This window comes from Vicugna pacos, chromosome 11, assembly GCF_048564905.1.
Source record: "Vicugna pacos chromosome 11, VicPac4, whole genome shotgun sequence".
Classification (NCBI taxonomy): domain Eukaryota; kingdom Metazoa; phylum Chordata; class Mammalia; order Artiodactyla; family Camelidae; genus Vicugna; species Vicugna pacos.
The window spans coordinates 72,585,414-72,600,522 of NC_132997.1; the positions used below are offsets into that span (position 1 = coordinate 72,585,414).

The 15,109-nt window shown below is 37.2% G+C and overlaps 2 protein-coding genes across 8 annotated transcripts in view; one reads left to right on the forward strand and one right to left on the reverse strand.

The window, feature by feature from the left end:
• The window catches only part of LOC140699370 (cytochrome P450 2C21-like), a 95,549-nt gene that overhangs the window by 43,882 nt on the left and 36,558 nt on the right, over positions 1–15,109 (reverse strand). The window lies entirely within an intron of this gene.
• The window catches only part of LOC140699371 (cytochrome P450 2C18-like), a 31,275-nt gene continuing 16,814 nt past the window's right edge, over positions 649–15,109 (forward strand). The window contains exons 1-5 of one of the 3 annotated variants that reach the window (XM_072971663.1): positions 649–948; positions 2,162–2,324; positions 2,498–2,647; positions 12,931–13,091; positions 14,282–14,458. In XM_072971663.1, coding sequence (XP_072827764.1) covers positions 781–948; positions 2,162–2,324; positions 2,498–2,647; positions 12,931–13,091; positions 14,282–14,458 — 819 coding nt within the window. In that variant the 5' untranslated portion in view covers positions 649–780. Of the gene's footprint in view, positions 987–2,161; positions 2,325–2,497; positions 2,648–12,930; positions 13,092–14,281; positions 14,459–15,109 lie in introns of all 3 variants that reach the window. The other 2 variants (XM_072971664.1, XM_072971665.1) reach the window with 2 other exon arrangements.

A 15,109-nucleotide genomic window follows, 5' to 3' on the forward strand; every position in this document is an offset into this window, starting at 1 on the left:
TTACTTGTGAAGTGAAAGGGTTCCAATCTTTCAAACTATGAGGTTGCAGCTAGGAGCTGCTAGCATATATTGTTTTAAAAATGACTAGTAGTATCCTTGAGTTTGATACAGTTCAGAAAATTCAAGTTCTCAGTGATGCAGAAACAGACCCACATCCAACAATGGCTACCCGTTTCTATCTTGGATGCCCGAACCATAATTACTCCACCTTCATATTTAAAGGCTCTTGAACATGTCACTATTGGCTATTTTATGTAGAGGCAGGTGTAATGTTAGCAGAGTACATTAAAATAATCTAAAATCTTTCATTTTTAAGCACAACATATCCCAGTTTTAGATATAGCATGACAGGACAACCTTTTAAAATATAAATGGCATAGAATACACTCATTGTCCTCAAAGTCATAAATTCAAAATGGTCATTGATTTGAATAGACTTTTGAGCTGTTTTTAACATCAAATTATTTATTTAAGTGGTTCTAAGTCCTGGCTGCATAGTGCAATCACTTTTTTAAAAAGAATTGTCAAACATGAAACTCAACCCAGTACAACTAAACAAGAATCTCCAGAGTCATCACTGGACAGACAAAAAATAAGACTAAAGGACACTTTATTTTGATTTTCATCAATGGCCAAAGTCCACGCAGAATAGCACACAAAACAGATGTAACTGATTGGTCATTTTGTACTCCAGGGAGGCACAGGTTGAACTAGCAGGGACTCTTATAAAAGCTTTAGATTCCACGCTCACAGCTGTCTAAGTAAGAAGAGGAGGCAACCATGGATCCAGTTGTGGTCCTGGTGCTCTGCCTCTCCTGTTTGCTTCTCCTTTCACTCTGGATCCAGAGCTCTCGGAACGGGAAGCTCCCGCCTGGCCCGACTCCTCTCCCAATTCTTGGAAATATCCTACAGTTAGATGTTAAGAACATCAGCAAATCCTTAAGCAAAGTAAGTAAGCTTAATGCTCCTCCAGTGTATTGCAAAGGGTAAGTAACTTAGCCCAATTGTTAAAGTAAAACACGTTCCGGTCGGCACACTATTAAAACAGGTCATTATGAAGTAAATCATTCCCTGTAAATTTTGATATTTCTCTTACCTCTTCAGATCTGTCACTGTCATAAATACAAGAGTGAAATGATATGTTCTGTGAGCAGAGAAACATTTAGGTCTTTGTGTGGTAGAATCACAATAATAAAGTGACAAAAGCTGGGAATAACACCTCCTTTGTTTCACAGTAATTTGGGGCTGAAGGTCAATGGTAAGTGTAATGTTTTCTGATTAGAAACTTCCTTGCAGAAGTCTTTCACTATAGAAGCTGTGTGTTTTGTTCAGATGGCCATGAAAACAAAACTTTCCTGAAGCAGCAAATTATGCCTTATGTTAAGGAAATAGCTCTGAGTTGAAGACAGGCATGAGTGAATGAAACAAAGAAGTAAGCAGTCGGGGCCCAACTGGTGGTAACAGTGTTCATGTGGATTCTGCACGAAGCTGCTGTCTGTATCCCATGAAGGCTGAAGTATGGAAGATATTGTTCTGTGAGACGCTGCATGTCCCACACTGCCTCTATGATGCTTGCTGTCTTTCTCTGTTAGTAATACCAGTGGATCTCAAAGTGGGTTGGGTATTAGAATGATCTGAATCTACTTGTTAAACTACAGAACTGTAGTGTTCATCACAGGGTGAAGGAATCAAAATTCTCACGGGAAGAGCTCTCTCTACAGGTGATTCTGAAGCAGTCCACCTGGTGTTGGCCCAAAGGTGGGCCTTGAGGATTGATATAGTGCTTAATGATCAGAGGTTGGCGAAGAAGTGGTTCAATTTGCATCTTTTATGTAGTAGCCATGGGACACTAGAAATCAACTGCAATTTCCTGACTCCGGTCCTTATTTGTAAGTGGGACAAATAAACCTGCGAAAGGTGCTAATATGAGGATTAATTATAATCTGTGCATTAATTGGCCATTGCCTAGCACGTTGCAGGACACCCATAAATGGGGTCTACAGTAATCACCATCATATTTATTCATTAATTTCACAAATATTTCAGGCCATATGGGACAAAATAAAAACATAACAAGTAGGATGATAATATGTTCTGCATCAGGCCCAATATACTATCCAATAATGACTTATTTTGCTATTATACACATCTCTATTAATAGCTCTCAAAAGTCTACGGACCTGTGTTCACTGTGTATTTTGGCATGAAGCCCACCGTTGTGCTGCATGGATACCAAGCAGTGAAAGAAGCCTTAATTGATCGTGGAGAAGATTTTTCTGGAAGAGGCAGTTTCCCATTGGCTGAAAGAATTAATAAAGGATACGGTAGGTGTTCATGTTTCATGTTCAGCATTGGGAATGGGGGCGGGGAGGTTGGAAAAGAGGAATTTGAAGAGCCTGTCAGGCAGAGTTTGTTCTATCCATGAGGCTGGCAAGTGTCAGCTCACTCCTCCTTCCCTAGGACCGTCCTCCTAGTCTCTTGTTTCCCCTCCTGGTAGGAATCGTGTTCAGCAATGGAAAGACATGGAAGGAGATCCGTCGCTTCTCCCTCATGACCCTGCGGAATTTCGGGATGGGGAAGAGGAGCATTGAGGACCGTGTGCAGGAGGAAGCCCGCTGCCTTGTGGAGGAGTTGAGAAAAACCAATGGTGGGTGAGTCTATACTCTAATTCTGATAGAATGCTCTGTCTTACCAGACTGCTTTCTCTCAAATGACATCCTCGGAAAATTTCAGGGGTGGCCACATCTTCATACCAGTAGGGGTTGTCAGCCCTCACACGGGGCAGGGAGGATGTGAATTCGACAGCCACAGGAGCTTTTGTGTGTATCTCCGCTTGTCATGTGTGTACACCCATGACAGTGCATACTCTGTGGTTATAAAAGGTCATTTTTTCATATTCTCTCCTGAACTGCTTTAAAATCACAAATCACAAAGAATAGTTTTGAGTCATTTTCTGAAAGAGTTAAGAGTCCATGTCTTTCCTATGTCATAAATGTGGCTATCTATTACAGAGCATTTCACCAGGGAATAGCTGTTAAATGGACAGGGTGGGAATGACCTCCTCATACCTTTGCAGAGCATGAAACAAGTCATATGTAACTTCACTTAACTGAACTTTATTTATATGGTCAGCCGCACAGACATGTCTGAGAGTTACTTCCAGGGCCCAGGCCTGCAGTTCTGGCCAGTACTAATGATGCCATCTATGATTCCAACTGAGACCCATCTGAGTGCACTTCTCATCAATTACGATTTCTCTGTAAAGGCAGCACTATTTTAAAGATACCAGCATTTCTTATTTCTTGTTATGCAATACTCACTGTATTTCTATTTTGACAAAATATATGCTGCAGTATAATTCTGCAAAGTACACAAACACCAAGTTACAAAATGTTTTATTTAACTCGATTTCAATCTAATCAATACATCCTTACCCTGTCTTCGTAAATGGAATTTGACTCTCTTGTCAGTTTGCTAAACTCTGACCCATCTCTATTTGATTTTGGTAACAAATTTATGGTAATTATTTACCTCCTACTCCCAGGTTAATGACCTGTAAAGTCTTTGTCACAATGACTGATTTTCAGATTGTATTACAAATTGCTCTGTTCTAAAATTCTTTCTTTGGGATTAAATGAAAGACTGAAAATCAAATCTAGACAAAGAAATCCCCAAGGTTTTCCAAAGCATCCTCTACCTATCAAGATAAATAAAAGTTCTTGTAAAGCTTACAGGCCTGGAATACAAAGGAGCCTGTCATAAAAGCCTCTCAGGACACATGTTCCTTTTATTCTATGCCCTACCTTTCCTTTGCAAAACAAACAAACAAAAAATTTATATTAAAAGAAAAACATAACATGACATCTCTCTTCTTAACACATTATTAAGTGTGCATTACAATATCACTAAGTATAATGAAACTGTTGTACAGCAGGTCTCTAGAACTTTCATCTTGCATAACCTGGCCATCTCTACCCACTGTACTGTGATTCTCCTTTTCCTCTCCCCCAGCGCCCTGGTAACTGGCATTCTACTTTCTGTTCCTATACGTTTGACTATTTTAGCTGCTTCATAAAAGTGGAATCAGGCAACATTTGTCCGTTTGTGATCAACTTCTTTCACTTAGCGTAATGTGCTCATGGGTCATCCATAGTGACAAGATTTCTTTCATTTTTATGGCTGAATAATGTTCCAGTGTATGTATTTACACATCTTCATTCATTAATCCTTGAGGGATATTTAGGTTGTTTCCACCTCTTCTCTACTGTGAACGTGGGAGGGCAAATATCTCTTTGAGATCCTGAGTCAGATCTTCGGAATAAAAAGTCAGAAGAAGGATTTCAGGGTAATATGGTAGTTCTGTGTTTAATTTTTGGAGCAGCCTCCATATTTTTTCCATATTACCTGTTGGTACCAGTGCTCTACCAACCATGTCAAAGGATTAAATTTCTTCACATCCTCACCAATACTTATTTCCTTTTTTCCTTTTTATTTGATAAACGTCACCTGAATACATATGAAATGATATCTCATTGCTCTGATTTGCATTGTTTAATGTGAAGTGGATATCCCGACATTTTTTCCCTGCTTAGTAACGCAAGTGCCTGACTTAACGCTCTGATTACCAAGGCATCCATCTCAAAGAGGCAATCCTTCAAACCTGGCTATCTAAAACAAACACATTGCCAGCCACACCACTAGATAAAGAGGCAGGCTACCTCCTCCAATGGGCTCTCCTTTGTTTTAGAGATCTTGGTTGATTTTAATTACTGACCTTTAAGGTAACTAGATTTAACAAATTTTTCTCTTCTCATGCTTTAAATTCCAACTGTTATATAGCAATCTCACCAATAAAGAGTATTTAATCAACATATTGTACACCTAAAACAGATATGATATTATAAATCAACTATACTTCGATTGAAAATAAGAAACAAGCTCCAGATACTCTAGGTCCCTACACTCAAGTCCATTAGAGTAGAATCCTAGGCTCTCCCTCTCCCTGCCTATAACCAAGCTATGGCCCAAAATATGCTCTGTAATTTCCAGGTTCTGTAAGTAATACACCCCTATTTTTTCAAAATTCCCTAATCATTACCACTGAAGGGCATCATGCTTACTCAAAATAAGAATGCAAGGGCCGGTCCAACCACAATTTTGGTTACTGACAGGCTGAGATCAGCAGAAAAGTTAATGCTGAGTGATGTTAATCATCTTTTCATATACCTGTTGATCAGTCTTTATTTTTAAAAACAAACACAAGTTAAAGATATTATTTAACACATCAATGAGGAAAACAGTTTCCACCAATTGTAACAAGGTGCTACAACCAATCAAAAGGACAAGGGTCAAAAGGTACAAGTTTATTTACAGTAAAAGTATGCTGATGTGAATGTGCAAATGAAGACAAAACTAGCTAGGGAAGTCAACTGAACCTCTCCTGGACAGAACGGAGTGTGCATGTCTATAGAGAAGAATTATTTTCCATCACTATCTATCACTGAAAATTTAGAAACTTGCAAAATAGCTCCCACAGAATCACAGAAGGGTCACCTATGGATCATGTGTACCATACACCTTCCCTACACTGGAGCTGTAACTACACCTACACATCTAGGTGAAAAATAGAACTCAACTTTCTTCAAAGGTGTGGCCTACATTCAATATTTTTCCCCAGCTTTACTAAGATTCAATTGATACTGTAGAAGTATAAAGTATACACTATGTTGATTTGATATACTCATATATTGCAATATGATGACCACCACAGCACTGTCCAACACCTCCCTCAGGTCCCATAACTACCATTTCTTCAGAGAACATTTAAAGTCTAATTTCTTACCAATTTTTATGTTTATAATACACTTATGTTAGCTATAATCACAATGCTGTGCATTAGATCCCCAGAATTTTCTACTTGGAAGTTTGTATTCTTTGACCAACTTCTCCTCATTTCACACTCTCCCTAAACCCTGGGAACTACCCTTCTACTCTCTGCTTCTATGACTTGTTTGTTTTTTCAGATTCCACGTATTAGTGATATCATATAGTATTTGTCTTTGTCTTATTTCACTTAGCATTGTGCCCTCAAGATTCACTCATGTTGTGGCAAATGCAAAGATTTCCTTCTCTCTCCTGGCTGAATAATGTGCCATTGTGTGTGTGTATGTATATACAGTTGACCCTTCTATAACATGGGTTTGAACTGTGGGGGTCCACTTATATGTGGCTATTTCTCACTAACAACTTGCTACAGTACTACATGGTTCGTGCTTGGTTGAATCCTGGAACGTGTAACTACTGAGATGGAGGGCCGACAATAAAGTTATACAGAGATTTTCACGTGCATAGGGAGTCAGTGCCCCACCCCCATGTTGTTCAACGGTCAACTCTGTGTGTGTGCGTGTGTGTGTGTGAGTGACATCTTTATCCATTCAACTGTTAGAGATTTAGTTTGTTTTCAAATCTTGGATATTATAAATAATCCTGCAATAAATATGGAGTATAGAAACCTCTACAATATCCTGTTTGCATTTCATTCAGATATATACCTAGAAGCAGGATTACTAGATCACATGGTAGTTCTATTTTTAATACGTGAAGGAACCTTGACAGTATTTTACATAATGACAGTTTATATTCACACCAACAATGCATAAGAGTTCCCTTTCTCTACATCCTAGCCAACACTTAACTCTTGACTTTTTGATGGTAGCCATTCTAACAGCTATGTTTCTTCTGCATTTTCCTGAGGATTAGAAACGCTGAAAATCTTTTCATGCAACTGTTGGCCATTTGTATGTCATCTTGGAAACATGTCTATTCAGTTCCTCTGCCCACTTTCAATCAGGTTGTTTTTCTTTCTATTAAGCTGTGTGAGTTCTTTACATATTTCGGAGATGAACCCTTTATCAGATATATGATTGCAAATATTTTCTCACATTTTGTGGGTTGCATTTCATTTTGTTGATTGTTCATTTTACTATGCAGAAAAGCTTTTTACTTTGATGTAGTTGCATTTGTTCATTTTTGCTTTCATTGCTTGTGCTTTGGGTATCATATAAAAAAAAAATCATTGCCAAGACCGATACCAAGGGGCCTTTCCTCTAAGTTTTATTCTAGGAGTTTTATGGCTTCAGGTCTTACATTAAGTCTTTAATCAATTTAGAGTTATCTTTTGTGAGTACTATAAACTAGGGGGCCTGTTTCATTCCTTTGCATGTGAATATGCAGCTTTCCTATCACTGTTCATTTATTTTTATTTCTTGAAGTATAGTTGTATTACAATGTTGTGTTAGTTTCTGTTGTACCTCACAGATATTTAGTTATATATGTGTGTGTGTAGATACATTCTTTTTCATAGGAGGTTATTACAAGGTACTGAATGTAGTTCCTTGATAATCCCCAAATCCCATTTATCCCTGCTCCCCTTCAACACTGGTAACCGTAGGTTTGTTTTCCGTGTCTGTGAGACTGTTTCTGTTTTGTAAGTAAGTTCATCTGTGTGACTTTTTACATTCCAAATAGAAGTGATATGAAATTTATCTTGCCTCCTTTGTTGAAGATGGACGGTAGGTGTATGGGTTTATTCCTAGACTCTGTATTCTGTTCCATTGCTGTCTATGTCTGTTTTTGTGCCAGTACCACATTGTGTTCATTACTGTAGCTCGGTAGTATTGTCTGAGTTCAGGGAGGGTTACACCTCCAGCTTCATTTTTCCTCAGTAATATTTTGGCAATTCTGGATTTCTTGTGATTCCATATAAATTTTAGGATTATCTGTTTTAGCTCTAAAAAATGTCATGGATAATTGGATAGGGATTCCATTAAATCTGTAGATTGCTTTGTGTAATATGGCCATTTTAACAATATTAATTCTTCCAATCCAAGAGCATGGGATATCTTTCCATTTCTTTAAATGACCTTCAATTTTCTTTATTGGTGTTTTAGACTTTTCAGTGTATGAGTCTTTCACTTCCTTGGTCAGGTTTATTCCTAAGTATTTTATTATTTTTTTTGAAAAAATGTTATAAGGGATTTTTCTACTTTCCTTTTCTAATATTTCATTGTTAGTGTAAAGAAATGCAAGAGATTTCTGTATGTTGATCACGTATCTTGCTACCTTGCTGAATTCCCTTATCAGTTCTAGTAGTCTTTGTGTGGAGTCTTTATATGTTTTTCTACACATAGTATCATGTAATCTGCACAGAGTGACAATTTTACCTCTTCCCTTCCAATATGGTTCCTTTTTATTTCTTTATTCTCTTACTGCTATGGCTAGGACTTCGGATACTATGTTGAATAGAAGTGGTGAGAGCCAATATCATTTACTGAAGAGACTGTCCTTCCCCACTGAGTATTCTTGGCTCTCTCGTCAAATATCAGTTGATAATAAATGTGTGGGTTTATTTCTGAGCCCTCAATTCTGTTCCATTGGTCTATGTGTCTGCTTTTAAGCCAGTTCAATCAATAGCGTTTTGATATCTTAGTTCTATGACAGAATTTGAAATCAGCAAGTTTCATGTGTTTAACTTTTTCCTTCATTCTCAGGGCTTCTGGGATACTTGGGGTCTCTTTATAATTCCATATGGATTTTAGGATTATTTTTTGTATTTCTGTAAGAAATGCCATCAGAATGCCACTGAATCTACAGATTGCTTTTGGTAGTAGGGACATATTAACAATATTAATACTTCTGATGCATAAACACTGTATACCTTTCCATCCGTTTGTGCCTTCTTTAATTATTTTCATCACTGTCTTATGAGACATCAGTGTACAGAGCTTTTGCTTCCTTGCTTAAATTTGGTCCTAAGGTTTTTATCATTTCTATTGCTTTTAAAAATGGGATTATTTTCCTTATTTCTTTTACAGAGACTTCATTGTTAATGTATAGAAATACAGATAATTTTTGTATGTTCATTTTGTATCCTGTAACTTTACTGAATTCATTGATAAGTTCTAACAGTTTTGGGTGCTGTCTTAAAGGTTTTCTAAATATAAGATCATACGTAGCATCTACAAATAGACATTTTTAGTTCTTCCTTTGAATACATTTTATTTTTCATGAATGATTGCTTTGGCTAAAACTTTTGGAGTACTATGTTGAATAGGGGTTGTAAGAATGGGAGCTTTCGGGGAGGGAGGGTATAGTTCAGTGGTAGACTATGTACCTAGCATGCATGAGGTCCTGGGCTCCATCCAGAGTACCTGTATACAAAATAAATAAATAAACCTAATTACCTCCCCACCCCAAGAAAAAAAAATGAAAAAAAAAATTTCAAAACAATAAAAGAATGGGTACTCTCATAGTTCCTGATCTTAGAGGAAAAGCTTCCAATCTTTCACCGCTGAGTACAATATTGCCTGTGGGCTGGTCATATATGGCATTTACTATGTTGAGTGAAGGAGTCTAGAACTGATTTCATCATGAAAGAATTTCAAATTTTGTCATGCTTTTTCTACCTCTATTCAGATGATTATATGATTTTTACTTTTCATTTTGATAAAGTGGTATATCACAGACATTTATAAATTTGCATTTCTTTGAGTTTGAGAAGGATTGCAAATGTTTGCCAATCCTTAAATGTTCGTACAATTCATCACTAAAGTCATTTGGTTCTGGGCTTTTGTTGTTGGTGGTGGTTTTTGGTTACTGATTTGACAACCTTATCATTATTGGTTTGTCAGCTTTTCTATTTCTTCCTGATTCAGTGCTAACAGGTTGTATGTTTCTTTTTTGAAATGTATCCATTTCTACATTGTACAATTTGTTGGTGTATAATGGTTCATAGCAGTCTCTTCAACTCTTTTGCATTTCTGTGGTATCAGTTGTAATGGCTCCTCTTCATTTCCGATTTTGAGTTTTCTCTTTTGTTCTTAGATAGTCTAGGTAAAGATTTGTCAATTTTTTTCTTTTTCTCAATAGTGGTTTATGCACCACTTCTGCATTACTACAGTATTCTGGTCTTGTCCATATATCTACCTCTATCAGCAGGCTTTATATTTTCATAATGGTTTTGTGTTGCTGTCCAGTATCCTACTGTTTTAACTTTAAGGACACCTTTTAGCATTTCTTCTCAGACGTACCTAGTGGGGATGAACGCCCACAGCTTTTGTGGGAAGTCTTTATTTCTCCTCGTTTTTCGCAAAAGAAGTATTTGCCAGATATAGTATTTGTGGTTGGCAACTCTTTTTTGCCTGCTCTTTGAATATATCATCCTACTCCTTCCTAGACTGCAACGTCTCTGCCTAGAAATCTGTTGTTGGTTTTATGATGCCTCTGTTGTTTGTGACAAGTCACTTTTGCTGCTATCAAAATTCTCTATCTCTGACTTTTGACAATTTGGTTATAATGTATCTCACTGTGGATTTCTTTTGTTCATCCTAGTTAGAGTGTGTAGTCCTTCTAGAATCTGAGTAGTTTTTCCCCAGATATGGAATGTTTTTTGCTATCATGTCCTCAAATAAGCTTCTTGCCCTTTCTCTCTCTCCTCCCCATAGTGTTCATATTGATCCCATAAGTCCCTTACGCTTCCTCCACTCCTTTTCATTTTTTCCGTTTGATCTTCTGATTGAACAATATCAGATGGCCTGTGTTGGAGTAAGTCCTTAGGTGAGTTGTTGTCTTTTTCAGCTGAACAAATTTCAGCTGTTTTGTTCTTTTTTATGTGTTCTCTTTGTTACATTTTCATTTTATTGACGCATCGTTTTCTTAAACTTATGAAGCACCTTTATCGTGTTTTCAAAAAATTCTCTGTTCACGTGTGATATTCTCCATTTCCTCTGAATCCCGTTTCTGGAGATTTATTTTGTACCTTTGTGTGAGCCGTGTTTCCTGCTTCTTTTTGTGTTTCGTGACTTTCTGTTGGGATCCAGGGACTTGAAAAAGTTGTCACTTCTCCCAGTTCTTAGGGGCTCATTTTACGTAAGGTGAAACTGTCACCAGTCATCATAGCCAGAGACTCTGGGGGTCTCGATCTATTTCTTTTAGTGGATGCAACTTTTCTGGGCTTGAGTAGAATTTCACAATTAGGGAAGCTTGCCAAATTCATTGCAGCAGCTAGTGATCTCTTGCTTCCTTTGCTGTCTGCAGCACTGGGATTTCTCTAGTTCAACAGAGGCAAGCAACTCCACTTTCCCTTGTCTCAATGGCATCCAAAGAGTATAAACGCCCCCTTACCAGCCTGAGTCAGATGAGACACATACCATTCCGCCAGATGCAAGCTCCACTCCTCTCCCTTCCCCCTCAAGGAAAGCCTGAAGTGGTTCACCTTCTCTAGGTTGCGCCAAGCCATGCTGGGGATAGCAAGCCACTATCCTCACTTTGCTTTATTCTCCGTGGTCCGTGACATCCCTGTACTATGCCAGTTCTGTCAGCACCTCAAGTGAGGTAAGACTGAAACCATTTCCTCAAGCAGCCAGCTGAAGAGCTGGTTCACTGGATGCATGCTTCATCTTTCTCCTTCCTGTGGAGTAATCACAACCTGGGGCATTGTCTTCCAGCACGGAGTTGTGCCAGCTTGGGGGGAAGTGCTGATGCAGGTAAAGTCAAACTGCACTTCTACAAGTTTTAATGTCATTGTTCTTAGTTATATACTTGCATATGGTGTGTAACTACTTAACTGGATTCTGAAAATCTCATTAAAGAATTATAGTCCATTATAATTCCTAAACCAGTGTTTCTATGGGAGAACAAGCGCTAAGACTTCCTATTTCAACATCTTCCTGATGTCACTCTGTCAGTATATTTTTGATTCAAGTAATTCGTACATCAATACATGTGAATGTTGGATCTCTCTACACAGATCTTTTGGTTGTGTGAATTTTTATCGATCATTTGATTGCATCAGTTTTATTTCACAGATCTCCTACCAAAAAAAGATTATTTTTCCTCTCATGTAATTTCTTAACTGGAAATAAGTTCATGTTCATTTAAATGATACATTTTAAATGTATTAAAACACACTATTCTATTGATGCATATACAGAACAATGTCCCTGAAGACCACATACGGCACCTTGTGCAAATAAATTTTTGATGCTGATTGGAAATTATTAACATTTAATTCCTAACAAGGGAATTTCTTAACACTGAAATGAAAAAAATGAAAGAACTCCATCCATCAATTTTCCCTTTTTGTGTCACTTGGGATTTACGTTTGAAATCAACACTTTACATTTTGTTTATATTTTAGACCAAAAAAACCCCTATCTTATAGTAATTGTTCATTTGTATTAGATTCTCTTCTCATACAGCATGGATACTTGCTGCTTTTTTTTTTTTAACATTTCTTCTTCAAATACATGAATTCACCCACAATCTTGCTCTGTTAAGCTTACCCTGTGGTGACTCTAGAGATGATTCTTTCAAATATCATTATAAAAAAAAACGTTTTGGGGAGAGGGAAATAACTCAGGGGAGAATGCATGCTTAGCATGCATAATATGGTCCTAGGTTCATTCCCCAGTATCTACATTAAAAAAAAACAAAACAAAGAAAAACATATTGAGGTCCCTAACTATTCTCCTTCTTTATCAGTGTTTGATTTCTACAGGCTATGCAAACAGATAATATTCAGCACTAATAACTTTGTTATTAAATGATATAAAAATGGCCTTTTGAAATGTTTTCTTCTTTTTCCTTCAAATTTACAGGCATTTCAGGTGAAAAGGATACAAGTAAAGATAGTAGATGTGAACTGAAGTTTTTTTTTTCAAAAACCATTATTTAACTAGTTAGGCTGAAATAATTTATGCAGGTTAAGGGAAAAGTGACATGTTGATTTTATGCATGTTCAAAACTTTGTTAAGGGAATTCGTAAGTAAAAGATTGCTTTAAAGTTTCTAAAATCATCTTTACCTGTTATCTCAAAGACAAAGCATTTCACGTGTATACTTAAATGGTGTCTTAAAATTGTTTATTCCTTAGCGTCACCCTGTGATCCCACTTTCATCCTGGGCTGTGCTCCTTGCAATGTGATCTGCTCCATTATTTTCCACAATCGTTTTGATTATAAAGATCAGACTTTTCTAAACATAATGAAAAGATTTAATGAAAATATCAGGATTGCGAGCTCTCCATGGATACAGGTGAGGCTCACATCCTTTTTTTCTAGAGGAATCATTTATGCTCTTTTCTCCATGAAGTCCAAATCTCTATATCCACCACACTGTGAAGTAAATGTGTGAACACCACAGTCCTGCCCAGAGCTTAGCATCCTGGGGTGCGTATCTGGGAAAGACGACTGAGCCTTTTACAACAGGCAGGAAAATACATGCCCAGAATTCAGAACAGTAATTCAATCCTAGTCACCCTGTCCAGTGGTTTCTTCCACTGAATCCCAAAGCCCAGTTTCGATGAAATATTTTGGAAACTTTCCCAAAGCATGCCCATAGCAATAAAAGGACATCCAGGACCTTCTGGAAAGGTTTCCATTACCCACAACTCTTGTCATCCAATCACCACTTAATAACTTCTTCAGCACAACAGTTGGCAGAAATATCTGCATTTGGAAAGGAAGAAAAGAAGGAGGGAGAGTGCTGCCAGGGACACTGACTAGGATAGGAATGTTTGATGCTTCATTGGCATCCTAATTGACAAGGTAATTGTTAAGAGATGACAAAATGATTAGGTTTTTTTGTTGTATGAACCATAAACAGACATCACAGTTGTACCCAGGGCTGAGGTGACATGTTCTGCACTCTGCATGAAAGACAACAGTATGATCTTAGTAAAGTCACTTGATTACGCTGCTGCAGTTACTTTATACATAAAATGTTGTGTCATGTTTCATGGTGTCTTTAGAAACCTCTCAGTTCTGAAATACTCATTCTACGTTTGAGTCTACAAAAAGAAATAGAAACAGCAGGGACTAGCTTTGTGTTTTATATCAGGTTGTCCAAACTCTCTTAAGCTCTGTTGTCATCTACAAAATGTGAACCATAGTATTTCATACTATCCCATATTACATGAGTCAAGGGAACAATTGATAATAAGAAAATGAATGAGAAAAATTTTATAAAGATGCTTTTATACAACAAACATGATATATGAGTATATAAAATGTTCATCGTCTTTGGTCCCTAGTCAGAATTTTCTCTTTCATATACATCTATCAGCATAGAAAATTATGTACCTGTAAAGAAAAAATTCTCCTAAAAGCAGGAATACACACATGACATTACCATTTATACTACTGTTTCTAACCAGGGCTTGGCATATGGTATACAAGTCTTCATTCAGTGTTCTTTATTCAATAAACTATTGTTTTCTCTCCTAGATTTGCAATACTTTCCCCGTTCTCATTGATTATTTCCCAGGGAGTCATAATAAAGTAATTAAAAATAATGCTAATTTAAAAGACTATATTTTGGAGAAAACAAAGGAGCACCAAGCATCCCTGGACATGAACAATCCTCGGGACTTTATCGATTGCTTCCTGATCAAGATGGAGCAGGTAAAATGTTAATGACACATCAGTTATTTGACTGTGCATTCTCTGTTCATTGATTACTCTCATATTTACAAGGGATGTTTCAGTGGTCATGCAAACAACTTTGACATGCATTTTAGTACCCATTTTGTGCATGAATATGCAATAAATATTGTTATGGAAGACATCATATTTAACTGTTAAAGAAGTAGAAAACCTGATCCTGCTCTATGGGTACTAATAGTCTACCCAAGAAGAGACAGAATGATACCCCTGGTGAAATATAAACAATTACAAACAATTTAGAAAATATAAAATGTCATGCTATACTATGAAGATGGGCAGGATCATTGCACACACTGCCTGGAAGAATGGAAAAGAATGGCTTAACAGAGCTGGGCTTCCTGTATGTCCAGTGGTTGGAAATAAATCTTAATATATCTGCACTGAAAAACAGGAGAGGGAATTTCAGATGGGTGAATATTGTATATAGCAGTGCAGAGATGTGCGGTGGGAAATACTTGGTGGATGGAAGAGAGAAACATTAATTGAATGTAAAGTAAAAAGGAACTGGCATAGATACAGAGTTGGAGTCATATGTCTGTGTGCATGAGTCCTGCACCACTTGTTGAAAAGGCTAGTTTTCCCACGAGTCATCTTGGAACCCTCGTCAAA